The sequence below is a fragment of the Rhodamnia argentea genome, chromosome 8 (assembly GCF_020921035.1).
Source record: "Rhodamnia argentea isolate NSW1041297 chromosome 8, ASM2092103v1, whole genome shotgun sequence".
In the NCBI taxonomy this organism is placed as follows: Eukaryota; Viridiplantae; Streptophyta; class Magnoliopsida; order Myrtales; family Myrtaceae; genus Rhodamnia; species Rhodamnia argentea.
In genome coordinates, this window is record NC_063157.1 from 3,947,535 (window position 1) to 3,962,184 (window position 14,650).

The following is a 14,650-nucleotide window of genomic DNA, read 5'->3' on the forward strand; positions in this document are numbered from 1 at the left end:
CAACGGCGTTCTCGTGGAGGTCGGCGGCGAAGAGGGCGTGGAGGCGGTTCGCGAGGGGGAGGAGGAAGCTGGCAGTGAGGCTGGCGAGGAGGATAACGCGGGTTTCTCTGCAGGTGAGGAGAAGGGTCCTGAGGGTTGCGTCGGCGGCGGGCGACTATCAGCAGGTCGGCGACCACGAGGCGGTGAGGTACGACATGTTGAGCTACGCCAAGAACTTCGACGACGGAGAGTGGCGGCAGGAGGAAGAGGAATACTACAGTAGCCGGTCCTTCGCCTCCAGATTCGGAAGAGCTGTAGATGAATCTACAATATAAATAACACCTGCAACAACTTCTTCTTCTTCTTCTTCTTCTTCGTCTTCTTGAGGTTTATTGCATCTGATCGGTCGATTCTGTTTTGCTGCCGTGATTGATTCTTTTGATTCTGTCGCACCATGACCAGCAATAAATGCACGAATCGAGTGCATTGCTTTGCTTGTCCACTTCATGAATTTTTCCAATCCGATGAACTTGGTTCACTAGATCCGGTGTTTTCTTTTTCCTTTCTAAATGAGACGTCCCTCCGAGAGCTGAATATCCGAACCAGCCCGATCGAATCAGACCCAGACCGATTCGGTCATTCGGACCCGAATATATCTTTTTCGAGCCTAGGAAATAGAAAACTGATGGTTCTAGCCCAGCTCGAGCAACAATCGGATTAGGATTCGTTTTGGATGAAATGTCTTAGTAATTGGACGCTTGATCTAGATGCTAACCGGGTTTTGTTTACCCTGGTATTACTCCTTCTGTTAAGTCTATAGCATTTTGACTTTGTTCGAAACGAAGAGTGCGAGATGAACTTTCTATTGGGTAACGCGCGAGTTTCAAAATCCCAGGTGGAAAGACACGCCGAGTTCGAAAATTTTCTGAATATGAACTTAGTGCACCGGTTACATCATGCGATTCGATAACTTACGCAAATCTGTAAAGAAGCAGCTGAAGAAGCTCGAGAGCTTGATCCGGCTTGCACCTATTCGGTCGTTTCAATCCTTATTCGATGCGTGCGGATGGAACTCCATAATCAACTGCATTTGCCATATTGATGGAGTCTAATAACGTCCAAATATCCCATGTCGATAGATTTTTTTTTTTTTATTGGTGTCCAGAGAAATTATTCTATCTAGTGTTAAATACTACGAAAAATTTCAAACCGGTACATTTCTCACGGTATTCCCTCAGACTAATTTTTTGACCACCCAAAGATCACAAAATGGTACACTTGTGATAAATTTATCTTAAACTAATTTTTTAACCACCAAAAACTTCAAAATGCTACTACGCCTGTGACAAATTTAACCTTCGTTGGTTTCCATTAAATTGGATTAACACCACGAAAAATACAAAACTGAAGCAACCGTGACAAACAAAGGGTAAGACCCAAAACGGGTATACCCCCGTCAATCGCTACGTGCCATCAAACTCAACAATTTGACGGTAATATTTAGCAAAAATTAATGGATAGTAAATTTGTCATATGTGTGCCGGTTTGTGATTTTTGCTAGTCAAAAAATTAGTATAAAGTAAATTTATCATAACTATATCAGTTTTGAATTTTTGTGGTATTAACCTTTTCTATCTAATCATGCATGGTCCAAACTAATTCTATTCTTTTTCTCTGTGGCCACGGCTAGATGGCAAATCCAAGGCTTTGATGGATTGAAACCCTGGGGCACATCCTTTATCATCACCCGAATCTCATGCCACCAAGGTCCTTTCTTCATCCTTCAAAATCTTCCAAGAAAAATATCAATTCCAGGAACTAAGAAAAGGAATTCGCCAATCATCGAGTACATTGGATTGGAGAAAGGCATGAACCAATGAATTGGCAAATCAAATCTGCTGAAGCGTTTGGCTAAATCAAGGAGAGGGAAGATATAAGTTTGCCATTTCGCAATTGAACGAATTTTTCCATGGAGAAAAATAAAATAACGCTTTCGGCGTTTGGTAAAACCTCGAGACATCTCCACCCCTTTCGCACCGCAAAAGCTTCCTTCCATCGCTAGGGGAGCAATAACACGTTTGTTCCGCGAAAAATGAATGATTTAAAAAATATTTTTTCAAAAAATTATCATGTATCGCTTGAAATAATTAGTTAACGAGAGACGTGTTCATTGTCGCCAACAATTTATGTGTACGCATTTTCGTGGACGACGAAAATATTTTTCGTTCGCTAATTTTATAAGCGATACAATCAATTATTTTTCAAAAAAATATTTTTCATTAAATCTTCGCAAAAAACTAACGCGGCCCATACTCTAAGCCTTTTAAAATTTTAAGAGCTTGGGCGCACAAACAATGCAGAATTTTTAGCTCACGTGACGTTTGGGTGGCGGTTATTTCATGGAGGAAGTACCAAAAGCTTTTCTTCCAACGAGGGGAGGCCAATTCTAATCATCTCCAATTTCAGGTGGCAGAGTTTAGAGGTAATACTAAAAGAAAGACTCGGAGACAATGTTATGTTCGAGAATCGCACAACCTCGTGCCTAGCTATCTGTAAATAAGACGTTATGATCAATGCGAAAAACAATACAAAACAAAAAACGGTTTTTGTAGAAACCCTCGCAACAAAAAAAAAAATCACTGGAATGAGAGAAGTAAAATCCACTACCAAATCAAGGATTATAAAAAGCGACTCTCAAAAAAATAAAATACACTTTCGATTTCCATTTCTTAATATAATAGCTTGAGGAAGAATAATATTTATATTACTACTTTCGAACTTTAATGATTGGCTCAAATCCATAAAAAATTAAAGATACATTCACCATAAGGACACGATGGGAACGGAAGGTCTAGCGTCAATCGCATGAAATCCAAGCTAGTCCTGATCACAGACGTGATGGCAACCACCTCGACGCATTCGGACGAGCAGGAAGAGCGATTGTGGATTGGAGGCCATTTAGCTCATAAGATCCGACAAAGACCGAGGAATCTTCCTTCGACTTCGGGGTGCTCGGGCGGGGCCCGCGCTCTGCCCCGCTTCTTTTCTTGCGGGTCAAGTTACGTGAGCAAGAAGTCCGTTGACCAACTGGAACCCACGTGCCCAGACAAGGTTAATCTAGGGGGTGTGACAAATGTCGGACCTCCACGTGATATGTGAAGAACGTGATTTTTCTTTCGTATTTATACCTCGTGTTTATTTCCCGAATGCTACATTTGCCATTCGCTTTGGATTACGTTTTCACAAAAAAATTGACACGAATGATTCGTGAATTTTGGCTCAATATGTAATATGATTTTTGAATTTTTACTTTATTTAATGTGTTTTTTAAATTTTAATTTAATTGTAATGTCATCACTAAATTTTTAATTTGTTCAATGTAGTCCATAAAATTTAATTACTTGATTCAATGTTATCTTTTTATTAATTTAAATTTATTGGAAAAATATTGATTACTTTCGGTGTAGTCTAGAAACTACATTAAAGATGTTCCAAAATTTTAAGATGCGCATGATAACCATTCTATTTCTCTATTTCGGTCCAAACCTATTTTTTGGAACATAAACTCGTTTGGTAATGTAATTCTATTTTTTCATTTCCCGAAACAAATTCTCGTTCCAAAAATATATTTGAAATAGAAATGAGAAACTAAAATTTTTAGCTTCTCTGTTAAAAAAATAGAAATGAAAAGTAACCTACCAAAGCCTTTCATTTTTTCTCAAAGTCCTCGTCGCACTCTCTTTGTTTAGGCACCACATTATACATTAAACAAAAGTTGAATCCGGATCTCATAAAAATATACGTGGTTAGATACATTAATTGCTTTGATTTTTCTCAATTTACCTGAAAATTTTCGCGATTCTTTTATTTGGCAAATAAATTTGATATTTTTGCCAAAGTAATGTTTTTTTTTTTTTGCAAGACTTTGTCAACAAACCGACAAGTTTGCACCAACAAGATGTCCCCTTCATGGTCCAACGTGGCAAGGCAAAGCATAGCCGCATATAAAAGTATCTCCTTTCCTGCCCCGGTTTTCCTCACTCCCTTCTCCGATTCTCTCTGGTCTAAACCCTAAAAAAGTAAAAACCCTGATTCAAACGGAGGAGAATCCCTCAACAGCCTCCTCTTTAAGGGCGGTAGCATTCACCCTTGAGCTACAGCCCGGATTCTCGCATCGACTTGTAAGTTTTTTTTTCGACTGGAGGTTGTTCGTCGATCATTGCAAGCGTATGTCGGGTTGGATTGTTTTTCGTTTGATGGGTTTGTGCTGTTTCGGATCTTCGTTTCGATTGTGCTGCGGGTTTGCTGATTCGGGTTTTCTATGTGTGGTGATTCTTGGCATCTGCAGGTTGTTCTTTGTATCTCCTGAACGCACGCTGATATGGCAACCAGTGAGCCCTTCCCCGATAGTTTTATTGTCGTTTCGCTAGTGATTTTCGTGTAGTTGGATTTGCGTAGATTTCGATGGAGATGATGGTTTGAACTCAACAGGAGTAGTCGTGTTCGTGCGATTTGTATTTAACCGGAGCTGTTTTGTTCGACTTGATTGTGCTCATGTTTGGATTTTTAGTTGCGTTCGGTGCAAATTGTGCGCAGGGCTTCAGTTTGAGAACTCATGCGAAGTCGGGGTCTTCTCCAAGTTGACAAACGCATACTGTTTGGTTGCAATTGGGGGATCGGAGAACTTCTACAGGTTCGTCGAATGGTTTTACCGCAGTCTGACGATGTTCTTTCGCTGTATCTCGCTTTGAAAATTCCTGTCTTTTGCGCAGTGCGTTTGAGACTGAATTGGCTGATGTTATCCCGGTTGTTAAAACGTCCATTTCGGGCACTAGGATCATTGGGCGACTTTGTGCAGGTAAAGATCATTGTTTCCCCCTTGCAAACGTCAAATGTCCACGGGCTGAAGCTGCTTTTGAATCTAAATTTGTACTAGCTAATGCCAACTTTTAATAACGTGATATTTTGACATCTCATGGCAGGAAACAAGAATGGGCTTCTTGTGCCACACAACACTACTGACCAAGGTTAGTCTTCTCTGGACGATTCACAGCTTGTTGTAACTTTTTGTTGATTAATAGCGATGCATTCGATTCTTATCCTAGACTCTAATGAGACATGTGAGAGGGCGCATCAATTCCGACATATGTTTTTATAAGATACATTTGGAGGGAGCAGTCTATAGGAATAAGGTTCTATGATTATAATGCTTTTAGTGGGAGATTAATCCAAATTTGTATATTTCTTCATATAAGCTACAATGATGCTTTGGTTGGCTAATCATTTTCAATCATACCCGCAATCTTCTATCCTCTCTATATGTTAGTAGCCCACATGAAAAAGAAATCACACAACAAATTTGTTCTCTGTGAAGTAAACTATACTTCAGAGCTGACGAAACTGCAGCTTAAACAGGAAGAATTGGTCCACTTCATCTTGTGATGTAGGTGCAAGCCGGATAAATTTTCTCGTCATTTTTGGACTGGTTTGCTGATTTGACTTCCATTCTCTACAAACTTATTTTTCTTTCTTAGAGCTTCAACACTTGAGAAATAGTCTGCCAGATCAAGTTGTCGTTCAACGTATTGAAGAAAAGCTATCTGCCCTGGGGAACTGCATAGCGTGCAATGATCATGTTGCCCTTACTCATACTGATCTTGACAGGGTAACTTCATTTTTTTCCTTGGGAATCAGTATTTTGTCAAGCAATTCCTGTCAAAATCCGAATTCTTTTGTGCAGTACGTTTGAGATTAAATTGGCCGATTTTTTTTCCTTGTGTTTTCTTATATGGTGCACTAAATCTTAGAGTCAATTGGGTGATCTCATTAAATATGTAGTAAGTATGTTGTGGACCTCCTCAGCAGCATTCACTTTTCATGGCAGTTCCCAAAAAAAAGGTACTTCGTAAAAATATTTGGAAAAAGAAAGCATATTGGGCAGCGCTGAAAGCCTTTTCCTATGGATGATCTTTGTGTTGAAAAAATTGTAGAACTTGTGGGAAAATCACTTCCAGCTAGGATTCAGTGCCTTCCAGTGCGTGGTTTATGGAATCAAATCCTCTTGTGCCCCCTTTAAGAATTCATTGTATGGTCTGAGTTCAGAAGAATCCTGAATTTTTTTTTTTGCTGGCCTATTTGGTTGAATCAGGAGACGGAGGAGATAATTGCAGATGTTCTTGGAGTGGAAGTCTTTAGGCAGACTATTGCTGGCAACATTCTTGTGGGTAGCTATTGTGCCTTCTCCAACAGAGGTGGACTGGTAAGATAGAACAGTCTTTCCATTGTCTTTTGCACGGTTTGGTTTACTTGGACATTCTTTATGGGCATCTACCATTACTTAAAAGTTTTTGCCTTACGAGATGCTAAATATGTTGGAGCAGGTTCATCCACATACATCCATTGAAGACTTGGATGAGCTCTCGACCCTCCTCCAGGTTCCTTTGGTGGCTGGAACTGTAAACCGAGGTAGCGAAGTAATCGCAGCCGGTATGACCGTGAATGACTGGATAGCATTTTGCGGTTCAGACACCACAGCGACTGAACTATCCGTGATCGAGAGTGTTTTCAAGTTGAGGGAAGCTCAACCCAGTGCTATTGTCGATGAGATGAGGAAATCCTTGATCGACAGCTTTGTCTAGTCATTTATCCTGATTTTATATGTATGTCTGAACGTGCAATTTCCAGTCTTACCAAGTTGTAGACTGCAAAAATTGAATTTCGTGTTTGTTTGCCGTAAGATCGCTTAAAATATTAAAGCCACTCTTGAGTAGTAAGTTGGGTTTCGTTCATGCGTGCAAAAGTTCCCTGAGAGAATAATATGTATGACAGCATCTGAAGAACAAGTTTACACCTTACGGCTAAGGTCGAAATTCGAAGTTCTTAGCAATTTGAGGGCCCTGTCAAGAGTCCTCAAAGGCAATTGACGCGAACGCTTTGATTGCTATGCGACGAGCAATTACACTGTGGTCATCCGAATATGAGTCGGAAATACAAAGCTGGAGCACTATAAAAGTTATTTTCGAAAATTTCAGAAGTATGTCTCATTTTTCGCCAATGACTATTTATATGTCTCTACTTTTGAAAATATAAAATGTACGCTTGAAATTTATTTTTGAAGATCACTTTACATCTTCACATCAAGTATCTCCTGGTTCCTATTTAAGAGAACATCATTTTCTTTTCAAAAGTATGGCTCTTTAAATTCTAAATTCACACTTACTCAAAACGCTCAAAATCAACCAAACAACTCAAATCCTAAATAAGATTGTAAGTCGAGTTCGCGAGGAAAGGACAATCCAGGCAACCTTACTCTCTTCTCCAAGCTACATGTCTCTGCAGGGAGCAAGTACATCCTACAAGTATATGAGAACCTAGAAATGCAGTCTGACGCCTGAAAGTTATCAGGCAACCATATATTCTTGGCAAGAACAAGCATTCGTCATTACATTATTCAGACATATCTAAGTCAGGTTGCCGGGGGAGAGATACTCCCATGAGCTAAAAGCAAGAACAATGAATGAGCAAACGTCTAGAACAACTAGAGCCTTAAACCACGATATGCAACGGCATAAAAAGCTGCCATCATATCTCATGGTTTGTCAGAATCGTTCAGTAGTTGCACTGATTGTAACATTCCAGCATATTCAACGCCAGAAAAAAGCTCTAATTTCCTTACTTGGTGACGACACCACCTCACTATCTGAAGAATGCTGCAATTGTTCCGGCATAGCTCACTCTTTTGTACTCTCTCTCACTGGATCAGCTGAAACTTCACCACTTGTTGGCCTGCAAGACACCATCAACTTGTCATTGCGCAGAGAATTGTGAAGTGTTGAAGTTTACGAAGACTAAATCATAACGAACTAGTCCCTAATTCTTGCCAGATTGGAACAAAACCTTCATTTTATGTGGCGTTAGATATCCAGGTAGGTGAAACTGTCATTTTACGTCTAGCATACAAATGAAAGGAAGTCTGCACTTACTTTCTGTGATTACGTACTCCAGAAATTTAAGAGTTCATTACCATTATGTCCAAAAACAAGTAGACAGACAAGCATCCAAATGCTGCTAAATGGTCCAAAGAAGCCTTAGGACGAGAAACTTTCCACTTTATCATTTTCTTTCCACATACTCGAATATCCATGCCTCGGACAATCTTGGAAAAGTTGGCAATTTCAGTATCCCAAGATCCAAACAGATGGATACACAACATATATCTCTTCAATCAATTGCAAGACAAGGATTTGTAAGACCAATACTCGAACCCTTGTAAACACAAGAATCCTGTTTGTGGGTCCGTTAGGCAATTGTCCAAGAAGAAATTCACCCACAAAGAGAAAACAAGTGAACCAGACAAGTTAATAACGAAAGAAATAGCAAAATTAGAAAGACAGAGTGCACTTACAATCCACTAAGAATCTTGATGGTATCATAGAACAACCACTGCAGAGTTACAACAGGTCCAACAAGTATAATTCTAATGGGAAGGCTCCTTGTAAACAGATTCGCAAGCCCAATATTCCTGATTGCCTGTTGCAAAATTGAAACTTATAGATCGGATCCAACTTTTCTGAGACATTAGGGTAAATAACTGCTTACAAACATATACCAGCATGAGGCTGTCAGCTTTTTTGTTGTTTATTGAAGCAACAATATTGTCGGCAGGATTTGATATAAAGCTACCAACAGATCCAGCAGCATATCCAGCTAGGCATGTCACCCCGAGTTGTTGAACTTTTGAGCACTTCTCCTTTCTTCTTCTAATGACATTACGATACAGGAAATCCACTGAATGCTCAAATGTCGAGAACATCACCATTGAAACTGCCTCGGGACAAAATGAAGAGACGATCAATATGCAATAATACCAGGTTTCGGGCACACAATGGTTCAACAACTTGGTTTGAGTTTCCATACTTAAATATGAACATAATATGTATTATAAACATTCAGAAGTAAAAGATGCAGGCATAACATGAGGACAAACCAACCACCTATAGACTAGTTCTCCCACCTAAGAACTTCAGGGATTAAGTTTTTAATGTCACATAGAAAGAGAATGGTCCAAGACAGCTCCCCCATAGAACAGCTTCCTTTCATCTAGCATCTTTTAGATGCAATATTCAATATGAGAAAGCTGACCAACTCTACTTAGCACAAGAAGGAACAAAAAGATTACATGGAAGATTTCGACCCCAAAGCGGTAGAAGCCCTCTGTAAAATCTGAAAGCAAGAACAGCATTAGAATGTCCCTCCTAACTCTAACACTAGTAAACAATACTGAGGCCACAGTAATTACCCTAGAAGGCCTTCTGATGCATATACTTTAGGGAAGCCATCAACCAAGCCTTTTGCAAAGTTGGGCTGGGCTTGAACCCGGATTTTAACGGCTTCAAAAGGGCAAAGCGCCACATTTGCAAATGCTTCCGCAGAAGCACTGCTGAGAAAAAAAATCGAGCTCCTGTTGCTGCCGACCAAGATATCGGAGTAAACCCGTTTGAAATACTCGTAGAGACCGAATCTGCACCCACCTTGAGCACCATATCCAAAGAACTTGGTAGACCAACCTCTCCAAAAAGCAGAAGGGCCTTGCTCTCTCAATAGAGTAGTGAAACATGAGTAAATGCTGTTATACTTGATTGGATTCACCTACACAATAACAAGGATTCACGTATAAAAACGTTCAAGAGAAACAAATCTTTGCAGAAATATTAAATACATGCCAAAAAAGGAACAAAAAAGAATAAAGCCACACTGTAGAAGCATCCAATTCTCGTTGAAGATTGAACTTTCCACATTCAATTGGATTGGACCATATCAGCGATTCAGGGTCAAAACTGTCACTAGAAAAATATCTAAACAAGCCATATAATGAATCTTGTAAACTCAACCGGTTATAGTTCAATCATTGCAGGAACATATATAGCACCACCTCTTTTATTCAATTTCTTGAGTTCATGTCATCAATAAAACCAGTACAAAAAGAGAAAGTGATTTGGGGTCTTACCTCTGATATGCTGATGAGGAAACAATCAACTGACTCAATTTATTCACTGAGCTCAACTAAAGAACAGAACATGTCGCTCCAATTCATATGATTCACAATTTCACACTACAGCATTGAACCAAAGAATGCAAACAAAAACAGAACATCCAACACCCAGCAACCAACAACATTGTTGAAGCCAAAAATAAATAAATAAAAGCAGAGAGAGAGAGAGAGAGAGAGATGAAACCTGCATATTGACTTTCAAAACATCAAGCGGAGTAATAACCAGGTGGGTGGTTCCAGCACTGAGAACTCCTCCAACCGCACAAACTCCATAGTAATGTCCTCCTCTATTATCCTCGCGCATTCTCCCTTCCGCCACCTCCCTCATTATTCTTCACCTAAAGAAAGATAAATCAAAACTTGTTGATCATAACCAAAAAACAGACGACCTCCAAAGCAGCCTTGCTCAGAGAATCTCCCCCATCGCCTCACTCTGCATCTGCAAGGCAGTTTCCTTCCTGTACTTACCCGATCGATCGAGCGAGAGAGAAAGAGAGAGGGGACGAGAAAGCAAATTCCCTGGAGAATCTACGCATACGTGCACGTCTCTCTGTATATTTGGTTCGGACATCCTGCGCTTAAACCCCTAAGTAAACCCCTATTCTCGGAAGGGCATCGAACGGCAATCGGAAGCCGCCACACGCTGTCGTTTTGGTTGCCGGTTTTTGGAGAGCACAGTCAATTCGTCTAATCTTCCTATTCTGCCAACTTTTTTTTTTTTTAAATTACTACAAAATCTTAAATTATTAAAATTATGCCAATTCAGCTCTAAATATATTTTTTAATTGAATCTTAAATCTTTTATAATTATACCAATTCAATCCATTTGATCGATCGGCGCTAGCATTTATAATTTTATTTTATTATTATCCTTATACATACTTTTTTTTTATCTTTTTGTCCTTTCTTTTTGTTTTTTGGTTAGAGCGAGTAGAAGGCCGGCGACAACTAGCATAGGGTCATGAACCCTCATTCTCAGGTGGCGAGGGCCGTAACGTAACCCTCATTGTGGTTGGTGAGTGCTCACGGCCCTCACCCGGTGGCCGGCGAGGACCCATGACCCTCACATAGGGGCCGACGGAGGTGGCGCCCCTAACAAAAAAATAAAATAAAATAAGAAATAGACAAAATAAAATTATTAAAAAATAAAAAATTAATCAAAATGATAAAAAAAAATATTAAAATGTTATTAAAAGTTGTCCACGTTAGAGTCGGCCAGCCAAATGGACTGAATTGACATAATTACAATAGGTTTAGGACTTTTTTGGTAATTTCATTTTTTGCAAGTAAAGAGAGACAACCTACCACCCTTATGATTGTTTGGTTATAAGCGGTGGATATTATTCACACATAAATCAATAAATATAATTTCGGGCGATGTTCATGCTTGTAACCCGCCAATTAACATGACATTTCAACTTGAATTGGAGGAAAACGCAATTCCTTTAATTTTCTCTGGTTATAAACTTGAGTTTTTTTTTTTTTTCAATCAATATCGTCATTTTACTCACGTGAAAAATGCGCAAGGCGTGCGCCGCCGTGTCAGAAAATAGAAAGGGCGACAGAGATCCCGAAGGCCTTCGCGCTAGGCCGAGGAATGCCGACGAGGGTCGTCGGATCGAGATAGATCCTAGACAGTAGGCGATTAACAACGTACTTCACCCTTTTTATATGTCAAGCCCATGGGCACTAATACTGCCGTAATTTACTGGAATTACACCTGAAGCAAGGATGTAGGTTTAAAACGAATGCTCGATTTGATAAATTCTAGGTTTGATTATGCTTCTCCTGGACAAGAAAACGTTTAGGTACTTTATGGTAATTGGACAGATCCAATTATTTTTCAACCTTAACAATGAAGGATTTATCATTATTTAGTCGCCAAAAAGATAAAAGAAACATTTCCATTGGAGACTCCAAATAATGAGAAAGTGATTACTTGTGAAGTTAAACCACGAGGAGAGAAATTCCTCGTTTTGCTCGGATCGATTCGAAATTCACAGGGAAATTGATCTATCGACTATAGTATACCCGTATTTTGCGATACATTAGTTCGGTTTGTCGCCGATTTTATTTATGTATATCATGGCATGTACATGTCAACTTTCATTCTAGCTAGATCTTATCTATAGCCTCCCTCTTTAAATGGTTGCAACTGTGATGAACATCAAAACCCTCTAGGGAGAAATCAGAACTATTTACCAACATTATTCAAGGTGCCATTTTTTTTCCCTCTAGTTTTTGCCTAGATAATACGCAAGTGAGAGTCCACTCCTTGGGGTTCCGATTGAAGCAAGCCGGAGCGAAGGCATGTAGATCGACGGACGGTCGATCGCCTCCGATGTGCTGGGCAGGGCCGACAGATCGGCGAGCTGGCTGAAACGGCGGCGATCGGAGTGGTTCTTGAGGCGTTTGAAGTACTTTTGGGCGTGGCTCGCGACTTGGGTCGGGTTCCTGGTCTTCACACAGTTCCTGGAGATGCTCTTCCAGTCGCCCTTCCCATACTTCTCCAAACCCTCGAGGAACAACCTGTCAATTGTTTTAATCAACAATTGCACCCCATTTGTTTACAGTTGAATGATTTAACTGTAAACAACAAATCGAAAAGGGAAGGAGATGAATGAAATCTAAAACGATTAGATTTCATTCATTAAAAAAAAAGTCATAAGCTTATTGCATCGGTATCAATTCAATCCTAAACATTTTAATTAGAACAATTTAGTCATAAATCTTTTTGTATTGGTACAAATTCAGTCCATCTAGCCAATTTAGATCGGAAACCGCTAACGTGAGCATTAGCCGTCCTACATGGCACCACCAGCGCTGATATTGATATTATTTTATCAAGTTTTCTATAATTTTTGGTACTTTTCGAACGTGCTTGGTTAGTGATTTTTCAAGATTCAAAACTACAGAAGCGCAAAAGAACTCGTGTAAAGATCAGTTATATATCTAGTACACAAACATGAATTAGGGGGAAAAAAGTCGTACTCATGTTCTTCCCTGCTCCATGCGACTCCCCTCCTCCTTGGAGCTTGATGAGTGCTTTTACTCTCCGACGCCTCGTCCCTCGGCTTTGTCCTCTTGTCAACCATGCTCATAGATTTACCGTACTCGGGGACCGGCACTTGGCCCGACTCGATCATCGCGACGTCCTCGACCAATGCCTCGTAGTGTCTCTGGATCTGCCCTACGCTCTTCCGGGGGATTTGTAGCGCGATCTCCTCGAAGAAGTCCCTAGACAGATGGTCAAACTCAGCAATGCATCTCTCAAAGATCTGATTCTCCTCGACGGTCCAGTGGTCGTTGATGGGCTCTGGCGGCGTCGGCGGCGACAGCAGATAGGTCAAGTAAGAGCCGCCGTGGGGCATGGCTTCAAAGTAGTACTGTGATTCCATGTGGAGGAGACCAAAGGGGGAGAAAGACATTTTCGGAGATGATTTGAGTGAAGAGACTGAGAGGTAGTTCTTTGATTTTGGTGTTTGATTTATGGGTTTGTTTTTTTTTTTTTTATATAGAGCATGAAAATTGTTCGAAATTAAGGAATGGACCGACCCCTTTGTGCATATATATGGTAAGTTGAGAGGACCTAAGTTGGAAATGAAGTGGCAATTGGCATGCCAAGGGACTGTTTGGGAAACGTGTAATGGGCTTACCGTTTGCATAACTTTTTTCCATTAATGCTCATGCATAGATTTTAGATTAGATTATATTTCTGCTTAATCTGTTACGGAGACGAGATAGAACTATTACAAAATGAAAATCAGACGATAGAAGATGAGTAAATGTGTGGAGGCATATTACCACGGTTATTATCATGGTATACGAGATGGGTATTAACTAGTTCTAACTAGAGCAACCGCTCTTGTCGCCGCCTGCCCAACTTAGGTGGAGCACCCGTTATCCTTCGTGCTATCTTTTTATCGATAATTTTTGTCGATCGCAATTACCATACGAGAGTTCCGATACATCAAGTAATTACAATGCATGAAAAAGTATAGATTACATGCCAATATTAATTAGCTTTGACAGGGCGATTTGCCATTTTATTACCTAGTTCTGACATATATCTTGATATTAGCTTACTCCCTATTCACTACATTATTGAAGAAATTGTCTGAAAAATCATAAGCCTATTGTACTGCGGCCAATCCAATCTTAGACTTTCCAAGTTGACTAATTCAGTCATAAATTTCCGAATGATATTCCAATGTAATCTTCTTGATCAATTTTGATAGGAAATTGCTGACACGGCGTTCCACCGAATGCCGACCATCCACATGACATGACCAACGTTGATACGGACGATTTTTGCGATTATTTTATATGATTTTCCCCTTTTTTTATGTTTTTCTTTTTATTTGTTTTTCCTAAAACAAAGAGGGGATATTCCAATGTAATCTTTTATACTCGGCTAATTTGTCACAAGCCACTCCCCAAGCTGAGGTGCGCGGGCTGTCGCGACCCCGTGAGGCATATTACGGCCCTCACCCACTAGCCAACGACTACGTGCAGGCCCTCGCCTGTGACCCTCCTGGGAAGATGAAGGTTGGAAAGAAAAAAAAATAAAAAACATAGAAGATTAAGAAAAAGTTATAAATCAAAGAAATTATAAAAATT

The 14,650-nt window shown here is 40.0% G+C and overlaps 3 protein-coding genes across 5 annotated transcripts; 1 reads left to right on the forward strand and 2 right to left on the reverse strand.

Moving 5' to 3' along the window:
* The first annotated feature begins 3,982 nt into the window (after positions 1 to 3,982).
* LOC115744684 (eukaryotic translation initiation factor 6-2) lies at positions 3,983 to 6,762 on the forward strand. Of its 3 annotated transcripts, none has more exons than XM_030680001.2 (8): positions 3,983 to 4,206; positions 4,328 to 4,370; positions 4,576 to 4,672; positions 4,752 to 4,837; positions 4,962 to 5,006; positions 5,514 to 5,644; positions 6,128 to 6,238; positions 6,360 to 6,762. In XM_030680001.2, the coding sequence occupies exons 2-8, from the start codon at positions 4,361 to 4,363 to the stop codon at positions 6,615 to 6,617; spliced, it is 738 nt and encodes a 245-aa protein (XP_030535861.1). In that variant the 5' UTR covers positions 3,983 to 4,206; positions 4,328 to 4,360; the 3' UTR covers positions 6,618 to 6,762. The 3 variants fall into 3 exon arrangements, with proteins under 3 accessions (XP_030535861.1, XP_030535862.1, XP_030535860.1); XM_030680002.2 differs by having other exon boundaries at positions 3,983 to 4,183; XM_030680000.2 differs by having other exon boundaries at positions 3,985 to 4,158; positions 4,307 to 4,370.
* Positions 6,763 to 7,397: 635 nt separating this feature from the next.
* Positions 7,398 to 10,639, reverse strand: LOC115744728 (mitochondrial phosphate carrier protein 1, mitochondrial-like). Its single transcript, XM_030680042.2, has 7 exons — positions 10,499 to 10,639; positions 10,215 to 10,368; positions 9,278 to 9,627; positions 9,158 to 9,201; positions 8,588 to 8,802; positions 8,384 to 8,508; positions 7,398 to 7,764 (listed from the first exon to the last, which is right to left on the reverse strand). The coding sequence occupies exons 2-7, from the start codon at positions 10,356 to 10,358 to the stop codon at positions 7,710 to 7,712; spliced, it is 933 nt and encodes a 310-aa protein (XP_030535902.1). The 5' UTR covers positions 10,359 to 10,368; positions 10,499 to 10,639; the 3' UTR covers positions 7,398 to 7,709.
* A 1,625-nt stretch (positions 10,640 to 12,264) lies between these two features.
* On the reverse strand, positions 12,265 to 13,458 carry LOC115744703 (transcription factor SRM1-like). Its single transcript, XM_030680025.1, has 2 exons — positions 13,022 to 13,458; positions 12,265 to 12,559 (listed from the first exon to the last, which is right to left on the reverse strand). Exons 1-2 carry the CDS (start codon positions 13,456 to 13,458, stop codon positions 12,265 to 12,267), a joined length of 732 nt encoding a protein of 243 aa, XP_030535885.1.
* Positions 13,459 to 14,650: the final 1,192 nt, after the last annotated feature.